The sequence below is a fragment of the Neophocaena asiaeorientalis genome, unplaced genomic scaffold (genome assembly GCF_003031525.2).
Source record: "Neophocaena asiaeorientalis asiaeorientalis breed wild unplaced genomic scaffold, Neophocaena_asiaeorientalis_V1.1 scaffold119, whole genome shotgun sequence".
Lineage (NCBI taxonomy): Eukaryota > Metazoa > Chordata > Mammalia > Artiodactyla > Phocoenidae > Neophocaena > Neophocaena asiaeorientalis.
The window spans coordinates 589,151-608,654 of record NW_020175821.1 but is presented as its reverse complement, the minus strand read 5'-3'; the positions used below and the strand labels follow the sequence as shown (position 1 = coordinate 608,654).

Below are 19,504 nucleotides of genomic sequence, written 5' to 3'. Positions count from 1 at the left end.
CCCGCCCGCCCGACGCAGGCGCCGCGCAGCCAATCGGCGGCTGCCACACTGCGGCCCGAGCCGGGCTGGGGGGTTGGGACCTCCGGCTGCGGGGCCGACTGGGCCAGACGCGTGAGCGCAGCCTGAAGGCTTGTGGTTCTCTGCCCGGCCTCCGCAGTCCCCGCCGAACCCTGACCCTCCTGGCCGCCGCCGCAGCTTCACCTAGTCGCCATGCGCCTCCGCCGCCTAGCGCTGTTCCCGGGCCTGGCGCTGCTCCTCGCCGCGACCCGCCTCGCCGCTGCCTCTGACGTGCTGGAACTCACGGACGACAACTTCGAGAGTCGCATCTCCGACACGGGCTCTGCAGGCCTCATGCTCGTCGAGTTCTTCGCCCCCTGGTGAGGCCATTTAGCCGGGGCGGGAGAGGGAGGGCCGGGTGGGCAGGGGGCGAAGGCGCGGGGACGGTAGGGCCTACGCAGCGCCGGCGCCCTCCATCGTTCCCCCGAGCCCGGCTGAGGCCGGCAGGTTTTCCACCCACCGGGGAGCCGAGCTGCCTCGCGGAGAGCGGAGACGTCGGTACTGATGGCCTGGGAGCGAGATCCGAGAAGGAGAACGCGAAGGCCCCTCTCGCGCAGGGCCACATCCTTACCTCGGTGCTCCTGCGGCACTTCCTATCTGCAGAGGGTTTCACCCCCTGCACCCCATCCTCCCTCGATTGGTATCTTTAGAGTTTCTGGGTGAGTCCGTTTTACTGTTTTCCATTCTATAGACGAGGCATCTCAAGGCCTTATATTGTTGGAAGCCAACGTTTCACCAAGTGCAGAGGCCGTGGGCCCCCAGGATACTTCCTTTCTTCTTGCCCCACGCAGCCGTTGGTTTCTAGCCAAGGTCAGAGTGGCTGCAGAATGGTCATAAGTGTTCTCTTAAGGAAGGCAGTTATTTGTCCATCGCCATGTGCACACTTTCTCCATTAAACTGATCATTTCTCAGCCCCATCAGAATTCCGTTAAAAAGAGTAGGTGAACCGAGTAATTCCGTCAGGATCTGTCTAAATGGTCAGTTTTAATTAGGATTTCTGAAAAATGCCAAAGAAGACCCCAGTGAGAAAGTAATCAGTGTTGGAGAAATACTCCACTTGAGAGTGCTTTAACTGAACTAGGATGTAAATTACTTAGGATAGAACTAACTGGAAATAAAAAGCTGGGGGTGGGGTGGGAGTGGGGAAAGACCAAATAGGATTTCTGACCCAGTAAACCTGAGCGTTGTTATTTTTTTTTTTTAACTCCCACATCTTTACCATAGCAAACAATGATTACCTTAACGCTGGGGACAGCTCAGTATAACCACGCTAATTACAGTACTTAAGTTTTCTCCTGCCACAGTGACCCTTAATTAAAAACTATTTGTATTCAAAAGTCTCAGTAAAAGAAAGTTAGTGGATAACTTTCACTTGCTTCTAACTCTGGTCTTCACTCTGCAGGGGCTCAGCTGACTTGAGGGTTACACTAGAAGTCCTATAATGAAGACCACCTGAGCCAGAAGGGTGTGCTTAGAGGCAGCACATTTTGTTTTCAGCTTCTGACAGGTTTTGCATCCAGGGCATTACCGCGACTAACTGGCAGTACTGATTACACATCATAGGTGGTCTTTACACGTCACTAGAAATCACTGTTCTCTTAGAAACAACCCTTCCCAATCATGTAACCATGCTGTTAGCTTTGAGGGGGTGTTACTGTAATTAGAATGGCTGTATGGAGTTGTATCAAAACTGGGAGGTGCCTCTGTGACTACAGGGGTCCACATGAAGTGAATTGCTGGAGAATTGTGGGCTATTAGACTATTAGCTTAAAGCAGATTTTTTTTCCCCTATTGAAAGTGATCTATGCTACTTTAAATTGTTGCATGTGCTTCCCTAAAAACTACATATCCCATCATGCACTAAAGTATCCCTAAAGTTGGGTGGATCACTGCTGTGGTGTCTCCATGTAATTGGTCTGGAAGGTAAGTCATCCTCCACAATGCCTACAAGAAGGATCAGTTTTCTGAATGAGTAATTTGGAATCAAGGAAGTCTGTTGATGATGTCCTTATTTCTCCACATTCAACTCTTTTATTTATTAATATCTCAGCTGGAAATGCTCTCTAACTGCCTTGTACTCCTGTTATAAGTTAGATAGGAACAGTTAAAGAATCCTTATTAAGAGTAAAATGGACCCATTTTGAACAAGTTGTTTTTCTCATTTGTTTTAGGGTATTTTTTCCACTTTCATTTTACAAGTGAAAGTGAAAGATTTCTTTACAGCTGACTCTGTAGACTAATATTTCCATTATGGAGTCAATCATCTATATAGTTTGTAAGAATGGGAGTATCTGAATTTCTCTGGAAGTAAATAGAACTATTTAAATGTTTGTGATAATTTCTGAATATTTATTAGTCAGTCTTAAGTCTTCAACATCTACCTGTGTTGTAGATTTGTGCCCTGCCCTCTAGGACAGTAGTATTAATCGATGATATTTGATACACAGTGTTTCTAGAGTATAGAAAAAGACTACGTGGATAGTATAAAATGGAATATTTAATATTTCTTCTTATACATATTGATTCCTTTACTTGGAATTCCCTCCCCTCCCCACCCCCAGTTGATCTTTTCAACAAGATTTAGCTCAAAAGTGATTTCTTCCTTCCCTGAACAACTAACTGGTTGTTCCCTCCTCTCCATTGGGACCTAATAATATTATCACCCCTGCCAGACTGATGTTCCTACAGGGAAAGGACTATATCAGTTTTTCTTCTATCAGAGGCTAAAGTAGCATGAGGCACATGACAGGGATGAAGTAATGATTGTTGGGTGAGTATATGTTGGGAGTCATTATTAACTGCTGGGTGCCATCCCTGAAGGTGAATGGGATTATTTGTGTTTTAGTATTATCTAGTAGTAGGTGAAAGAAGTAGTGGTAAAACTTGATGATCACCTTCAAAATCCACCTAATTTCCATTCCTGGTGAATTTAAAGAGGACAATCTCCTCCAGCCTTATTGGAACTTGTTAGACAGGTCCTCCCTTTGGACATTTGATGATGTTGTGGATATTAACAATGCTTAAGGCAATGGTTTTCAGTCCCAGCCTTGCCACTTATACACACTCCCCCTACACCTCTGGTTATCTCCTGGATTCCTAGAGGAATCATTCAGTAAGTCCCAGGGTGGAGCCTAGGCACACAGGTTTTTTTGTTTTGTTTTGTTTTGTTTTTTAATTTATTTAATTTTATTTATTTTTGGCTGCGTTGGGTCTTCGTTGCTGTACGTGAGCTTTCTCTAGTTGGTGCAACCGGGGGCTCCTCTTCGCTGCGATGCACGGGCTTCTTATTGCGGTGGCCTATCTTGTTGTGGAGCATGGGCTCTAGGCACGTGGGCTTCAGTAGTTGTGGCTCGTGGGCTCTAGAGCGCAGGCTCAGTAGTTGTGGCACATGGGCTTAGTTGCTCCGTGGCATGTGGGATCCTCCTGGACCAGGGGAACCCGTGTCCCCTGCATTGGCAGGCGGATTCTCAACCACTGTGCCACCAGGGAAGTCTTTTTTTTTTTTTTTTTTTTAATGCTTAATGGATATTTTTTATATGCATCTGTTTTGAGACCCACTGGTCTGGCCTAATTATTTTGTACTATTTTTTTTTTCTTTTCAGGTGTTTAAAGGTAGTTGACGTGAAACTTCTTAAATCTGTTGTCTGTCTTCTTAACAATTACTACATACGTATTCAACAGAAATCTCTTAATACATATAACACATTTATTATCTCTTAACCAAAAAAAAAAGCCCTTCAGGGCTTCCCTGGTGGCGCAGTGGTTGAGAGTCTGGCCGCGTCCCGCAAAAAAAAAAAAAAAAAAAGCCCTTCATAGTTCTGTTTTTTTTAACCATTATTTTGTAATTCTCAGTGTACAGTTCTTATGCCTCTCTTGATAAATTTATTCCTAATTACTTTTATTTATTTTTTCTTTTTTTGGCTGCTCTGGCTCTTCGTTGCAGCGCATGGGCTCCAGAGCGCACGGGCTCAGTAGTTGCAGCACACGGGCTTAGTTGCCCTGTGACATGTGGGATTAGTTCCCCAACCAGGGATCAAACCCACGTCCCCTGCATTGGAAGGCGGATTCTTTTTTTTTTTTTTTGGGGTATGCGGGCCTCTCCCAACCACTGCGCCACCAGGGAAGCCCGGAAGGCAGATTCTTAACCACTGGACCACCAGGGAAGTCCCCATAGTTCTCTTGAATGCATCATTCTCACTAGTAATTTTAACTTTGCCCTACTCTTCCCCTTTTCTAAAATACCCTACCCCATCCTGTCTGAAGCCTTAAACCTTTAAGGCCCAGATCCAATTCTTTTTCTCTTTAACACACATTCATTTTTAACCTTTGCACCCTTATATTCCCAAAAGCTTAGGTTTATCAGATAAATTGGTTATTTTATTAAATCAGTTGGAATTTGTGTAGTTTTGTTACAACCCACGTGCATGAATTTTTAATTTACTATGGAATACAGAGGATATAATGTGAATATATTTTATGTCTCACGAAGAGAAATGCTACCAATGAAACTGTGACACGATTGAAGACACATCCCAATTTCAGATATGGTAAAAGGTGCATCTGTGAAACACAGTATAAGGAATACCATTTATTCACCACCCAGTCTAAAAAATAAAGCCCTTGAAGTTGAAGTCCCTTGTGTATCCCTTCTCCATCTTACACACTGGCCATCCTGAATTTGGTTTTTATCCTTTGGTTCTTTTATACTTTTAGTAAATATGTATGTGACTCTAAGCAACATCTAATATTATAGTCTTTTTTTATATCACTCTTTCAGTTAAGCTTTCTAATGATTATTTTTGAATAGGACTTCTAAAGACCTAGAAGAATATAAATTCTTAGAATTCTTTGTTTTAAACAAGTTTTGGGGGCAGAATGTTTCCAAGTTACTTATCCATCCATTACTTAATAAAATAAATTTTGAGACTTCGGCTATGAAATGTCAGCTCAAATTTCTTCTGTTTCCTTCCTTCTGTTTTCTAATTCTATATTTGCTGTCTGTGAGGAGGTCACAGAACTAATCACGTTCTCCCAGTGATCCCTCTGCAAGTCGTTGGCTTTTGAAAAGAGGATACATAGCTGGTGCTAGTTGCGTACTGATAAGCCCCTACCCACATTGCATGTACAGTGTGCCTGTGGGACTGTTAGGGCTTTCTGGGCAGAGGAACAGGTGTTTATGATGGCCCTCTGGGAAAATATTCTAACTGACATAATGCTTTATCTTCATCAGTAGTTATAGTCAGGTGAACTGTGTAGCTGTAAAAATCAAGCTTGCTGTCTTAAATATGTCATTCTCATGCTATGTTGAAACTCAGCTGAGAAGGAAAAAAGCCTCCATCGAGCTGCTAAAGTATATCAAATGAGCACCTTTTGGGCCTTATTCGACTGACCCCCCTCAAACTGGGTTTCTGGTCAGAGTCATATTCAAGGAATGGAGAAAAAGTACTTGATCGTGACTCTTAAAGAGTTAATATCATACTTGGGACCTTATAAGGTTTCAACCACTATATTTTTAAGAACCAGAGTGCTGGTTTTCTAAGGATAAATACGTACCTTCCTTTTGGAAATGCTACCAGGAATGGGATTATTACTGTCTTGCCCTTTATTTTATCCTCATTAATTGGTCAAAAGGGCTTGAGCCCTTTCCCTCTTTAATGTGGCTTATACTTCTGACTAGAGTTTTCAGGGCTCAATTGTACTTTTTTAATCTCTTTTTTTAATTGAAGTATAGTTAATATACAATGCTGTGTTAGTTTCAGGTGTACAGCAAAGTGATTCAGTTATACATATATATATCTATCCTTTTTCAGATTCTTTTCCAGTATAGGTTATTACAGGATAGTGAATATAGTTCCCTGTGCTAGGTCCTTGTTTATTTTATATGTAGTAATGTGTATATGTTAATCCCAGACTCCTAATTTACCCCCGCCATCGCCACCCCATTGCACTTTTGAGAACATAGATGCTGCTCTGGACTGAGCCAGTCCTATAGAGTCGACCTCAGGCTAGAGAAGGTAGCTTTACCTCTGAGAGCTCTGATTTACCTTATCAGTACTGGTTGTTGTTCAGGTGATGTTTTTGCTTTTGGAAGCAGCTACTAGTCAAAAGTGGTATTATAATTTGAGATTCTTCCCAGAGAAACAAAATTAACAAACTTACAGGATATATTTGCCTTTTTTCTTCAACATATCTGTATAGGTGCGGACACTGCAAAAAGCTTGCCCCAGAATATGAAGCTGCAGCTACCAGATTAAAAGGAATAGTCCCATTAGCAAAGGTGAGTATAGGTGGATTCTTCATTAAAGGAAATGAGGTATTTTAAATAGTAGTAGGTAAAAATTAACATTGATTTTCTTTATTCTTACAGTGCTAAGAAGAAGAGGGAACACTAGTTTCTGGGCAAATACACAACTGACTTAATTATGGTTTCAAAAGATTACAAGTAGTGAAACTAAGGGAAATGCTGGCATAAGAAAGAAGTAAAATATATGGTAAATAAAAATTAAGGGGGGGCTTCCCTGGTGGCACAGTGGTTGAGAGTCCACCTGCCGATGCAGGGGACAGGGGTTCGTGCCCCGGTCCGGGAGGATCCCACATGCCGCGGAGCGGCTGGGCCTGTGAGCCATGGCCGCTGAGCCTGCACGTCCGGAGCCTCTACTCCGCAATCGGAGAGGCCACGGCGGTGAGAGGCCCGCGTACAGTGAAAAAAAAAAAAAAAATTAAGGGGCAAACATGGAAAGTAAAATTACAATAGTCAAGTTTAGAGGAAAATTATCAATGAGTAAATGAGTTCCCTAAGTTACTATATGCTATTCAAAATGGTGGGAATAGGAAGATGACCAGAGGATGTTAAGTATTAACTAACTGGTCAACTGTAAACTTAGTATTTGCTTTTACAGTCAAACTAATGCTTCCCGAATTTTATGTAGTAAACCCCTAGTTGCTCCGGTCTAAAAGTTCACATCTCGGCCAGCCTCAGATAAATAGTTCATACATATATAGGACTGTTTTGGGTTTTTTTGGGTTTTTTTTTTTTTGCGGTATACGGTACTCTCACTGTTGTGGCCTCTCCCGTTGCGGAGCACAGACTCCGGACGCGCAGGCTCAGCAGCCATGGCTCACGGGCCCAGCCGATCCGTGGCATGTGGGATCTTCCTGAACTGGGGCACAAACCCGTGTTCCCTGCATCAGCAGGCGGACTCTCAACCACTGCACCACCAGGGAAGCCCAGGACTGTTTTTGAAAACTATTTTTAATCCTGATGTTCTGTGGCAGCTTGCCATAGAAAAAAAGAGTTCAGTCATGATTTTGTTCCTGCTTCATGTAGCTATAGTCTTTGTTACTATAGATGCATTACTTTTCTGAACTTTAATTTATGTTAAAGTATTGGGATCATACCTCAGAATCATATGAAGATTGATGAGATAATACATGCAAAGTGCTGATGGCATTACCTAGTTTCGAATAAGTGGCTAAATAGATGGAAGTTGTTTTTCTTCTTCCTGATAGGTCTCACTAGATCTATCATGTTATAGTTTAGCCCAGATTCAAGACTAGCTCAGGGAGCATGTTTAAGTATCAGTACCTTTGCTAATAACCGTAGGTGACTTGCCAAATCAAATATACCCCAACCCACCTAAGGGATATATATCGATACATCCCACTGATTATAATCATTATCAAAGTAAGCCACTATTTCTAATTTAAGTGATTTATCCTTTGCATATTCTGAGGGGCAGGAAAAAGGTGGAGAACACTGCTTTAGACAATAGAGACTCTAAGGGCAGAATTTAAATAGTCATTTGTGCATTTTGTATGAGGCCCAGGAATCTAAATTTTAGAGTTCCTTAGGTGGTTCTGAGGTAACTAGCCAAGCACCAGTCTGCCTTTAAAATCTAATATTCTGTAGGATGTGTCAAAATTTGCTTGATATTTTGATTTGACCACTCTTAATATTTTGGGAATATAGGAAGAGCCTGCAGCAGGCTTTTGGATAACAAGTGGTTCATGTATTTTAATCTTTAGGTTGATTGTACTGCCAATACAAACACCTGTAATAAGTATGGAGTGAGTGGATATCCAACCCTGAAGATATTTAGAGATGGTGAAGAAGCAGGTGCTTATGATGGGCCAAGGACTGCTGGTAAGGATCCTGGATTACATTCTGGAAACTGGATCTGTTTAAGTACCCTGTTCTTTGTAGTGGGAACATGACATTTTCTATACAAGATACTTTAAGTCTTAAAAATTCCTCACCTAAGAGGTCAGTTTGGAAGCTAACAAAAGACTTCTGTAACTGAACAGATTATGTAAGTAATGTAGAAAATACTTGAACTTGATTTATAAGGTTTACTAGCATTTTTTTATTTGACAAATACTTATTCAGTACTTACTCTGTGCCAGATAGTCCAGATATACTAGGTGCCCAGAATTTATTGATAAATAAAACAGACAAGGTTCCTACTCTTGTGATACTTACATTCTGGGAGATGAAGAGAAGAAGGCAACACACAAGTTTAAAAAAATATATAGATAACCACCTCACATCCATTAGGATGACTACTATAAAGAAAAAAAAAAGAAAAAAGAACAAGTGTTGGCAAGGATGTGGAGAAATTGGAACCCTTCTGCACTGTTGTTGTGGACTTACATAAAGTGGTGCATGCAGCTGCTATGGAAAACAGAATGGTGTATCCTAAAAAAACAAAAATAGAATTACTGTATGATCCACTATTCCACTTCTGGGTATATACCTAAAAGAATTAAAAGCAGAGTCTGGAAGAGATATTTGTATACCCATGTTTATAGCTGCATTATTGACAATAGCAAAAAGGTGGAAGCAGCCCAAGTGTCCCATCAGTGGGTGAATATACAAAATGTAGTATATTAATAATAATTAATTATATGTAAATTGTATATAATACGGTGGAATATTCAGCCTTAAAGAGGAAGTTCTGATGTGCTACAACATGGGTGAACCTTGAAGACATGCTAAGTGAGATAAGCCAGTACAAAAAGACAAATACTGTGTCATTCCACTTATATGAGATTCCTAGTCAGTTTCACAGAGATAGAAGTAGAATGTGGTTCCCAAGGGCTGTGGGGAGTTGCTTAATGAATAGAGTTTCAGTTTTGCAAAATGAAAACAGTACTGGAGATTGGTTGTACAACAATGTGAATGTACTTAATGCCACAGAATTGTATACTTTAAAATGGTTAAGATGGTAAATTTTATGTATATTTTACCACAATTAAAAAAATTTTAATGTCAATAATATATGTGGATAAGATAAATTCAGTTAGTGATAAGAGCATTAGAGGAGAAAAATAAAACTGATGTGATAGTGATTGGGGTTGGGAGTACCACATTATGAGTGATCAGGGAAGTAACCTTTGAGCTGAGACCTGAATGATAGGAAGGAGCTAACCATGAGAAGATGTGGACCAGAGCTTTCCAGGCAGAGGGAAAATAGGTACAAAAAGACCCTAAGGCATAACTGAGCTTGATATGTTCAAGGGACAGAAAGACCTTGTGGCTGGAATATAATTAGCAAGGATGACAGGTGAAGTTTGGGAAGTAAGTGGGCTGGCCCTCTACATAGGGCCCATAATTAATAAGAAAGTATGTTTTGGATAGTTTTATCTTGAGTCTATCAAATAATTAGGCATATTTTACCTTTTTATTATGAAAAGGTGAGAGGAAAGGGGTTTGTTCAGTTTGGGCATTTTAGGTGATGTGGAAATTTTTCAGCATGTATGATTGATACTCGTATACAAAGCTGTACATAAGATGGCTCCTGTCTAACTCTTAAGACTATTAAGACTTAAGACTATTTCACTTTAGAATCTTTGCCCTAGCTGTGTCCACAGCCTGAAATGATCTTCCCCCATGTTTGCATGGCTTGCTCCTTTTTTTCATTCAGATCCCGGCTTAAATTTCACCTCCCAGGGAATTCCCTGGTGGTCCAGTGGTTAGGACTTGGCGCTTCACTGCAGTGGCCCAGGTTCGATCCCTGGTCATGCAACTAAGATCACACAAGCTGCGCAGCACGGCGCCCCCCTCCCCCCAAAAAAAAAAAATTCTTCCAGATGCTTACCCAGGCCACCAAACCTAAGGTAGCCACCCAGTCATACTCTTACCATCCTCTTAATTCTCTGCATAGTACTGGTTACTATCTGATATTTTAAATTGTTTACTTATTTGAAGATTTATTGTATTATTTATTTGTGGATTTATTTGGAGATTTACTTATATTGTAAGCTCCAAGAGATCAGAGACCTTGTTTGGTTTATTTATTACTCTATCCCCAGTACCTAGGTCCTCCACATGTAGTAGATAATAACTCTTCAATGCATGAATAAATATTTTGGCCCAAGTGAGGTCATTTAGCCAACACTCAAAATTTGATATGTCTAAGAACAAAAGGTAAAATCTTAATTTTTTTTTTTTCCTGATCTTAAAAGCATTAATGAACACATGTTACGATTCAGATTTTATTAGCTCAGGGTAGAGTTAGCAGTTAGAATTATTGATATGTTTTTCTCTGGACTTAGGTCTAAACTATATTGTATGTGAACCCAACCAGACTGCTGCTAGGCAGATAATCTCACTTGGGCTGTACATAGATTTCTTAAACTCAAGTATTTCTCAGCATCTGACTAGGTGATCAGATGTTTGGCTACTTAAGATGGATTATTTTATTCATGTATTCTAAGAACTATGCTGTTTGCCTTCCTGCTTCAACTGGTTACTCAGCCCTCCCTTTATACTTCCCAGAGAATTTTAAATACTCAGGGAGAAACGTAACACTTTTCATCATATCCCTGAGGTAAAGTTCTTTATAATAATTTATATTGTGATATAGTAATTACAGTCCCCTTGCAGGCCAAAAAATTCATATGCAATATCAATTTACCTATTGACACAACCCCTCCTCTGTGAGGAGTTGAGGAAAACATTTAAGAGGAAAATAAAATCATGAATGGAGAGAGAAGGAAAGAAAAACCTCTAAAAGAAGCAAAATAGATTCAATCATGTTGAAACAGTTAAACAGTACTCTGTCTCAGTCGGTCAGCAAATCCTTAGAGTTCTCAGAAGAGAAAGGGGTGGGAGAGGTGGAGTATTACTGAGGAGTAGCACGGAGCCCAGAAGAAAATAGAATAATAGTCTGTCAAATAGACTTAAAGGGTAAAAGATTTTTTGTGTTTTTGTATGTGATTATTATTTTTAAACAGTTTTACTTACCTAGCACATTTCACCTAAATAGGAAAATGTGATTTGGGTGGATCTGGGTCGTGGCATAGTTTGACCTGTATATAGTTAAACCCTGAAACAAGATAGCCAAGGCACTGCATTTTCTATTTTTAAAATGCAAGACTACATGTGACTGTGCCACTTAAGAATAAAGGATTTGTTTGTTTAATTCATTTGCAAAATGGATATTTCTTGAACTTGTTATGTGTTAGGTATTATTCTTAGAGTTAGGTGTATATCAGCAAAACAGACAAAAATAAATAAGGATAGAGTATTAGATGGGTGAAATGTGCTGTAAGAAGGATAAAGCAGGCGATAAGGGAGTGTTGGGGGTTGAATAGGTTTTAGTTTACAAGGAATGGTTAGGGAAGGCTTCCTTGAGAAGGTGACTTTTTTGTTTGTTTTTATTTATTATTTTTGGCTGCATTTGGTCTTTGTTGCTGCGTGCGGGCTTTCTCTAGTTGCAACGAGAGGGGGCTACTCTTCGTTGCGGTGTGCAGGCTTTTCATTGCGGTGGCTTCTCTTGTTGCGGTACATGGGCTCTAGGCGCACGGGCTTCAGTAACTGGCACGTGGGCTCAGTAGTTGTGGCTTGCGGGCTCCAGAGCACAGGGTCAGTAGTTGTGGCTCACAAGCGTAGTTGCTCCGTGGCATGTGGGATCTTCCCGGACAAGGACTCAAACCTGTGTCCCCTGCATTGGCAGGCTGATTCTTAACCACTGGGCCACCAGGGAGGTCCCGAGAAGATGACATTTTGAGTTAAGACCTAAAGGAGGAGGTGAGGAAGGAAGCCAGGTGGATATCTGGGGAAAGATTGTTCTAGGCAGAGAACAACATGCACAAAGGTATTATCTGTATTGTTATAAACACTTTAATACATCACTGGCAGGGATATGAATAAGTACAGTCTCTTTGGGGGGGCAGTTAAACAGTTATAAATGCATGTACTCTTTGACCCAGTGAATCCACTTTTAGGAAATTACCCTACAGGTACACTCGGTCATGTGTAAAATGATGCTAGTACAAGGTTGTTTATTGCAGAATCATTTACAGTAGCAAGAAATTGGAAACAAATGTTCATCAGTTGTGGCTGGTTAAATAAATTGTGGTACATCCATACAATGAAACACCATGTGGCTATAAAGAAGATTGAGGTAGTTCATTACGTATATTGACATAAATTATCTCTAAGCTATGTTAAATGACAAAAACAAAATACAGAACAGCATATGTGTGTGCTGCCATTTGAGGAGAAAAGAAAAGAATAAATATGTAATTGCTTGTTTCTGAATAATATGTCTGGAAAGATATACAAAAAACTGAAATGTTATCCTATAGGGAAGAAACTGGGTCACAAGGAAAAGGATAGGAAGAAAACTTCATTGTATATGCTTTTGAACTTTTTAAACTTTAAATCATGTGAATGATTACCTTTTCAAAAATTATAAATTTGTGTTGCTATAATCTTTCATCTTGTCTTTTAAGATGGAATTGTCAGCCACCTGAAGAAGCAGGCTGGACCAGCTTCAGTTGGTCTCAGGACTGAGGAAGAATTTGAAAAGTTCATTAGTGATAAAGATGCTTCTGTGGTGGGTGAGTAGCAAATTTGATTATGCCACAAAATCATCAACATGGTTTCAAAAGCCCTCTATGTCTGAGTAAACAATAAAGTTAAAACTGTTTGGGAAACCTTGGGGGCAGCTGAAAAGACAACTCACAAAATTAGGTCAGCATTACTATAATGTAGAAAAAATTGGTGTTTTATTTGAGTGGCCTGGTATTCTTTCAGGTGTAAAGATTTAATGTCAATTAAAGGAAATAGGAATAGCTTCAGTTTTTCCTATCACTTCTTAAACTCCTGAGATTTAACTCAAATAATAGAGTACTTAAAACTGAAAATGGGGTTTTAAGGTGGGAGGATATAAGTAAATGATAAACCTCTGTGTCTGCTATTTTCACAGTTGTAGGGGAATTTACAATTTAAGATCAAATTGCTAGGATTTTTGTATGTTTTTACAGCAATCTTTGCTTTCTTGGGTGTTGCAATATCTCATTATTTTTAAAATAACTTGAGCCAATTAAACACATTCTACATCTTGAGTGTTTTTTGTTTTGTTTTGTTTTAAATGTAATGCATAATACATTTGACTAAAAAATAAATTTAAGGCTTCCCTGGTGGCACAGTGGTTGAGAGTCCGCCTGCCAATGCAGGGGACACAGGTTCGTGCCCCGGTCCGAGAGGATCCCACATGCCGCGGAACGGCTGGGCCCGTGAGCCATGGCTGCTGAGCCTGCACGTCCGGAGCCTGTGCAGTGAGAGGCCCGTGTACCGCAAAAAAAAAATAATAATAAATTTAAACATACAAGCGTGTGTTCTCTTAATCTCCTAATTACTGTAATAAAACTGAGTTTCTGGCAGTAGAGGATGGTTTATCATTTAAGTCTGACTAAAAGTCACTTCTTATCTGGATATTGATTCTGTATATTTTACAAGGAGTTAACCATAAGTAGACATTTAATAAACACTGAGGTTTCGGGCACTTTACTAGATTTGAAGTTCTAAAGACAAATAAGACATAGAAAAAAATATGGTGAATTAATTTACACTTTATTTTGGCATACTACCTTATTTAATCCTCTGACACCTGAAATAGTCCCTAAGACTCTAAGGAGTTAGGCAATTTGCTCAAATTTTTCAACTGTGAAAAACTAGAATTAAGACTTGAACCCTAACAAATTCTCTCCCTTGGCTTCCTCAAAAAAGTATTTTTTTAAGGGTAGAGAAAGAATTCTTATCCTAAATATTTCATCAAATATCCTCAGTACTCATGGCAAAGCAGACCCAATCCTCCTATCTATCTTGCTTTGCTTATCCATAATAAGATAAAGACTGAAAAAATAGAAGAATTTTAAAGTTTTGAATATGTCTCAGCACTTACTGTTTCTTCCTTGTGTTTGACATTTTCTATATAGGTTTTTTCAAGGATTTATTTAGTGACGCTCACTCTGAGTTTCTAAAAGCAGCCAGCAACTTGAGGGATAACTACCGATTTGCACACACCAGTGTTGAGTCTCTGGTGAACAAGTATGATGATGATGGAGAGTAAGTAACTGAGTTAAATGCCCTTGTAAATGTGCACCTTGACCAAGTGCTATTGTGTGAACTGGTGGTTTTTAAGCCTAGTTTTTCCAAAAGCTTTATTGTGCACATACTAGGCAGTAAGCTAAGTTCTGGAAACTGTTGCTGCCTTTGAGGGGCATCTAGTAATGGGAGACAGTGAATATATTTAAAAATACAAGTGTAAGTGAGCATTATATGTATTATGGTAGAAATTAGGCAGAGTGTACCAGAAGTACAGAGGAGGGAATGATTTTTTGGGGGTGGGGTGGGGAGTCGTATCAAAAAATGTCGTAGAGGAGGTGACTTTTGAGGTATATCTTGAAAGATAAGTTTTTCCAGGCAGGTTATGGTGGGGGATAAAGATTATTCCAGATAGAGCAGCAGGAGAGAGGGCCCCGAGATGTGAAACAACCTAAGCGTGTTGGGACCTGTAATACTGCTGGAGTATTGTTCGTGGATGAGGTCATAGTGAAAGGTAAGCTTGGAGAGGTAAGCAGAGACCAAATTATAGAAAACCTTAAGTGCCATACAGAAAAATTTAGATTTTATCTTTTAGATATTTGAGAGCCATTGAAAGACTTTGAGCTAGACAGTAATGTGATTAATTTTGTGTTTTCAGCGGAAAAGACACTGGCACCCATATAGTGGTGGTTTGAAAGGGGAGGGATGGCAAGGCAGTCAAGAGAGTCTAAACTAAGGGTGACATCTGAGAATCTAAATTAAGGCAGTAGTAGGGGCAATGAAGAAGAAGGAGTGTGTATAAAAAATGTAGACAATAGGATTTGGCCCCTAGCCAAGTGTGAAAAAGGGCAGATCTACAGTAAGTCTAGGTTTCTAAAGACTTGGATAACTGGGCCAATCATCATCAAGCTATGAAGAAGACGAAGAGAAACAAATTTGGGGGGAATGATGATGAGTTCTATTTTGGCACAGTGAATTTGAGTAGTTTTGAGACATCCGGTGGTGAAGACCCATTGGACAATTGGATAAATGAGACTAAAATTCAGGAAAAGTTCTCAACTGAATTAAAAGATTTATAGGTCAACCACATGTAAGTGGTTATTGAAACCATAGGACTAGATGAGATCACTCAAGGTGAGCATATAGAGTAAAAAGAAAAGCGTGACAAGGGTTAGTGTTATTTATATTTAACAAAATATGCAGTGTTTACTATGTGCCATGTACTGTTAACTCTTTTAATCCTCTTAAATTGTTGAGACAGAGCTGTCATTATCTCCATTTACAGAGGAGAAAGCACACAAAGAGGTTAAGCTTCACATGCCGTAAATGGCAGGGTTGAACTTTTGCAGCTAGAAGGTCTAGCTGCAACGTTGTTGGGCTTAACCATGAGGCTCTACTGCCTTTTAGATTAAGAGACACCAGGTCTATAAATGATGTGGAGCCACTTGTGGCTCATTAAGCACACCACATATCAGCCTGTTACCCTTAGATTTGTTCACTGTGTCTGCCTCTCACACTTGTCATTAAAAGTGGCCTATCAGGGCTTCCCTGGTGGCGCAGTGGTTGAGAGTCCGCCTGCCGATGCAGGGGACATGGGTTCGTGCCCCGGTCCAGGAAGATCACACATGCCACGGAGCGGCTGGGCCTGTGAGCCATGGCCGCTGAGCCTGTGCGTCCGGAGCCTGTGCTCCTCAGCGGGAGAGGCCACAACAGTGAGAGGCCCGCGTACTGCCAAAAAAGAAAAAAAAAGTGGCCTATCAGCGGGACTTCGCTGGTGGTCCAGTGGCTAAGACTCTGTCCTCCCAATGTAGGGGGCCTGGGTTTGATCCCTGGTTGGGGAACTAGATCCCACATGCCACAACGAAGATCCCGCGCGCTGCAACTAAGACCCAGGGCAGACAAGTAAATAAATAAATAAATCTTTTTTAAAAAAAGGAAAAAAAAATGGCCTCTCAGCCTCTGATCAGAAGTCTTAATTAGAAGACCTTATATGAAGGGTGTCTTAAGTTCTTCATGTGTAGACCTTATATGAAGGGTGTCTTAAGTTTTTCATGTGTACCCCAATGCCATAACATCATTAAAGATCACATTTAGAACTGATCTCAATTTTGGACAATAACTGCTCTGAAATTGGTAACTATGCTTTTAAAAAAAATCTGAGACATAGTCACCTTCTTGGTTGCCCAGCGTGTTTATATTAGGTCCCTTTTTGCTATGTAGTTTCCTTGTATACTATGAAAATGCCTGTGTTTTAACTGACATAAAGTTAATGGTTAACATTGGAAGAGTGGAGAGAGGGATATAAGGACTTAAAGGTGCTGACACCTAGCCCAAAACAAGTGATAAAATTGTATACAGGTGTGTATAGTGTGGGGCGGAGGAATGAAAGAAGCAAGAGGCAAGATATTGATAGAATAGTGATATTTTCTGGGAACGCTTGTACTAGATATAAACCTGTGACTCAGAACCAAATTGGGGTTCAGTTTTAGCTGAAAAAAGGGTTAGAAAGTAAAGAAGGGCGCTTCCCTGGTGGCACAGCGGTTATGAATCCGGCTGCCACTGTAGGGCATACGGGTTCGAGCCCTGGTCCCGTAAGATCCCACATGCCGCGGAGCAGCTAAGGCCATGTGCCACAACTACTGAGCCCGCGCTCTAGGGCCCGCAAGCCACAACTACTGAGCCCACATGCCTCGAGCCCGAGCTTCACAACAAGAGAAGCCACCGCAATGAGAAGCCTGCGCATCTCAACGAAGGGTAGCCCCCGCTTGCCACAACTAGAGAAAGCCTGCATACAGCAACAAAGACCCAACACAGCCAAAAATAAATAAATAAATTTATTAAAAGAAAAAAAAAGAAGGAATTTCCTTCAAGTGTTCCGGTGGAATGAGGAAAGCTTGGTTTAGGGAGAGAGGCAACGTAGTACCAGGAAGAGAAAACTTTGTAAACTGTGTTTATTCATATAGAGAAATCTAGAACAAAAAAATTTTTAATGGACTCAAGCTAAATATTATCTATAATCATATACCTACCTATAGAATTTTTACAGCTGGGAGGAATCTTAAATATATTTTCTCTAATGAAGTAATTTTCTTACTGTGTGGGAGAGTTGAATTTTCAATAAGACTGGCAGGGCAAGGTACCTTCCAGTAAGAGCAAGTTCTGCTTTATTTTATTGTACATATTGGGGCTTTGGGGTAAGTTGGGTTTTGTTTTTAAAGGTTTGGAAATTAATTATCTACTCTAACCCCCTTTTGTACTGATGTAAAAGCTGAAGCCCAGAAGAATTAAATTGATACCTGGCCCGAGGCCTTTGAAGTTAGTGGTGGAGCAAGTATTAGAACCAAGGTATTCTAACTTTGCAACCCGGGTTTATTAAATCATCATACCCAATTATTACACTTGAAATTAAGGTGGTTAGCTCCTTAGCTTTGATGAGAAGGTCATGTTGCCAAGGCTGTGGTCCCAGAAAAGAGTCCTTATGTGCTTAAATGGTGATAGTAGAAGTGGCAGCAAGCGTAGATAGTCTGAGCTTTAAATAAAAGGTGGGAGACAGTTCTTTTGCTGTCTACCTACTAAGACTTTTTTCTAAAGGGGTATCACCTTGTTTCGTCCGTCACATCTGATGAACAAGTTTGAGGACAGGACTGTGGCATATACAGAGCAGAAAATGACCAGTGGAAAGATTAAAAAATTTATTCAGGAAAACATGTGAGTACCTCTTTATACTTTTGGGATTTCTTGGCTTCATTTTAGTTTGTTTATCTCATTTATTAAGCAGAGCCATGTTTTAGATTAAATAGCCTCATTCATGGGATTGTAATGATAATAGTTGAGTTTATATTAAAGTAGTAATGTTTGGGTCCTAGAACTCCTATTGTGGTCCTATAAGTTACATTACTCAGTACTTATCCTATATATTGAAAATTTCTTTCCTTTTTAAGTGCTGTCAGTTACTTTATGATAATTCCATAACATAGCTATAAACCAGCCAAATTTGATAATGGATTGTATCATTTCAGTTTTGGTATCTGCCCTCACATGACAGAAGACAATAAAGATTTGATACAGGGCAAGGACTTACTTATGGCCTACTATGATGTGGACTATGAAAAGAATGCTAAAGGTTCCAACTACTGGAGAAACAGGTAATAATAATTTTTCCCCTTTGTAAATAAGTTTACCCAGTGCATAAACAATTCCTTCTAACTATCCTATTACCAAGTGTGATGTGAGAACAGATAAGAAAATGGGATTTGAAGCTGTAAGGATAAATAAACTATTTCCAAAATCTGTTAGGCATATCTTCCATAGGTGTTCGTTTGCCGTGTGACACAGCTGATTCCTGACCTCACAATAAAAGATGCAAATGTTATCTAAAATGTCCTTTAATACATTGTGCCTTGTTGCCCACTGAGACCCTCAGTGTATTTTATCCTTATAAATTTTCTTTTTGGGTTAGTTATTATGCCTGCAATATTTTATAGTTATATAATATAACAAGTTTCAGTGGGGATGGACTATTTGCTTGGGTACCAACAGTTTGGCAGTGAAGTTCAGTAAGACACTGGAGTATACCATAATCCTATGTCACTGCCCAAGAACACAAGTTCAGACTGTTTCCATAGGGCTGCAGGGACTATGAAATTTTGCTTTCTAGTCTCTTGCTTCTTGGTTTAGAAGTGCTTTACCACCCTGGTATAATCTTGGCATAAATATCTCTTGTTTCCTATAGAGTGATGATGGTGGCAAAGAAATTCCTGGATGCTGGGAAGAAACTCAACTTTGCTGTAGCTAGCTGCAAAACCTTTAGCCATGAACTTTCTGATTTTGGCTTGGAAAGCACTACTGGAGAGATTCCTGTTGTTGCTATCAGAACTGCAAAAGGAGAGAAGTTTGTCATGCAGGAGGAGTTCTCGTGAGTTACAAGTTAGCGTGGGTTTGGGATTTGATTCTGCAAAGAAACTATTAAAGCCTTTTACACTACTGAGGATTTAAAAAGAAGAACATTGGAATGTGAAGCTAGGTCTTGTAATCAAGACATATGACGGTCACTTTTCTCAATTAATTATAGATAATTTAAGGATCATGATTCTTTTTTTTTTTTTTTTTTTT

General features: G+C 40.1%; 1 protein-coding gene across 1 annotated transcript in view; it reads left to right on the top strand.

Annotated features, from left to right (window-relative positions):
- Positions 1-53: 53 nt before the first annotated feature.
- The window catches only part of PDIA3 (protein disulfide isomerase family A member 3), a 22,825-nt gene continuing 3,374 nt past the window's right edge, over positions 54-19,504 (top strand). Inside the window, exons 1-8 of the mRNA XM_024732582.1 lie at positions 54-377; positions 6,256-6,334; positions 8,083-8,200; positions 12,796-12,903; positions 14,284-14,413; positions 17,984-18,100; positions 18,412-18,537; positions 19,125-19,307. Of these exons, the coding sequence (XP_024588350.1) occupies positions 211-377; positions 6,256-6,334; positions 8,083-8,200; positions 12,796-12,903; positions 14,284-14,413; positions 17,984-18,100; positions 18,412-18,537; positions 19,125-19,307 (1,028 nt within the window). The 5' untranslated portion in view covers positions 54-210. The remainder of the gene's footprint in view (positions 378-6,255; positions 6,335-8,082; positions 8,201-12,795; positions 12,904-14,283; positions 14,414-17,983; positions 18,101-18,411; positions 18,538-19,124; positions 19,308-19,504) is intronic.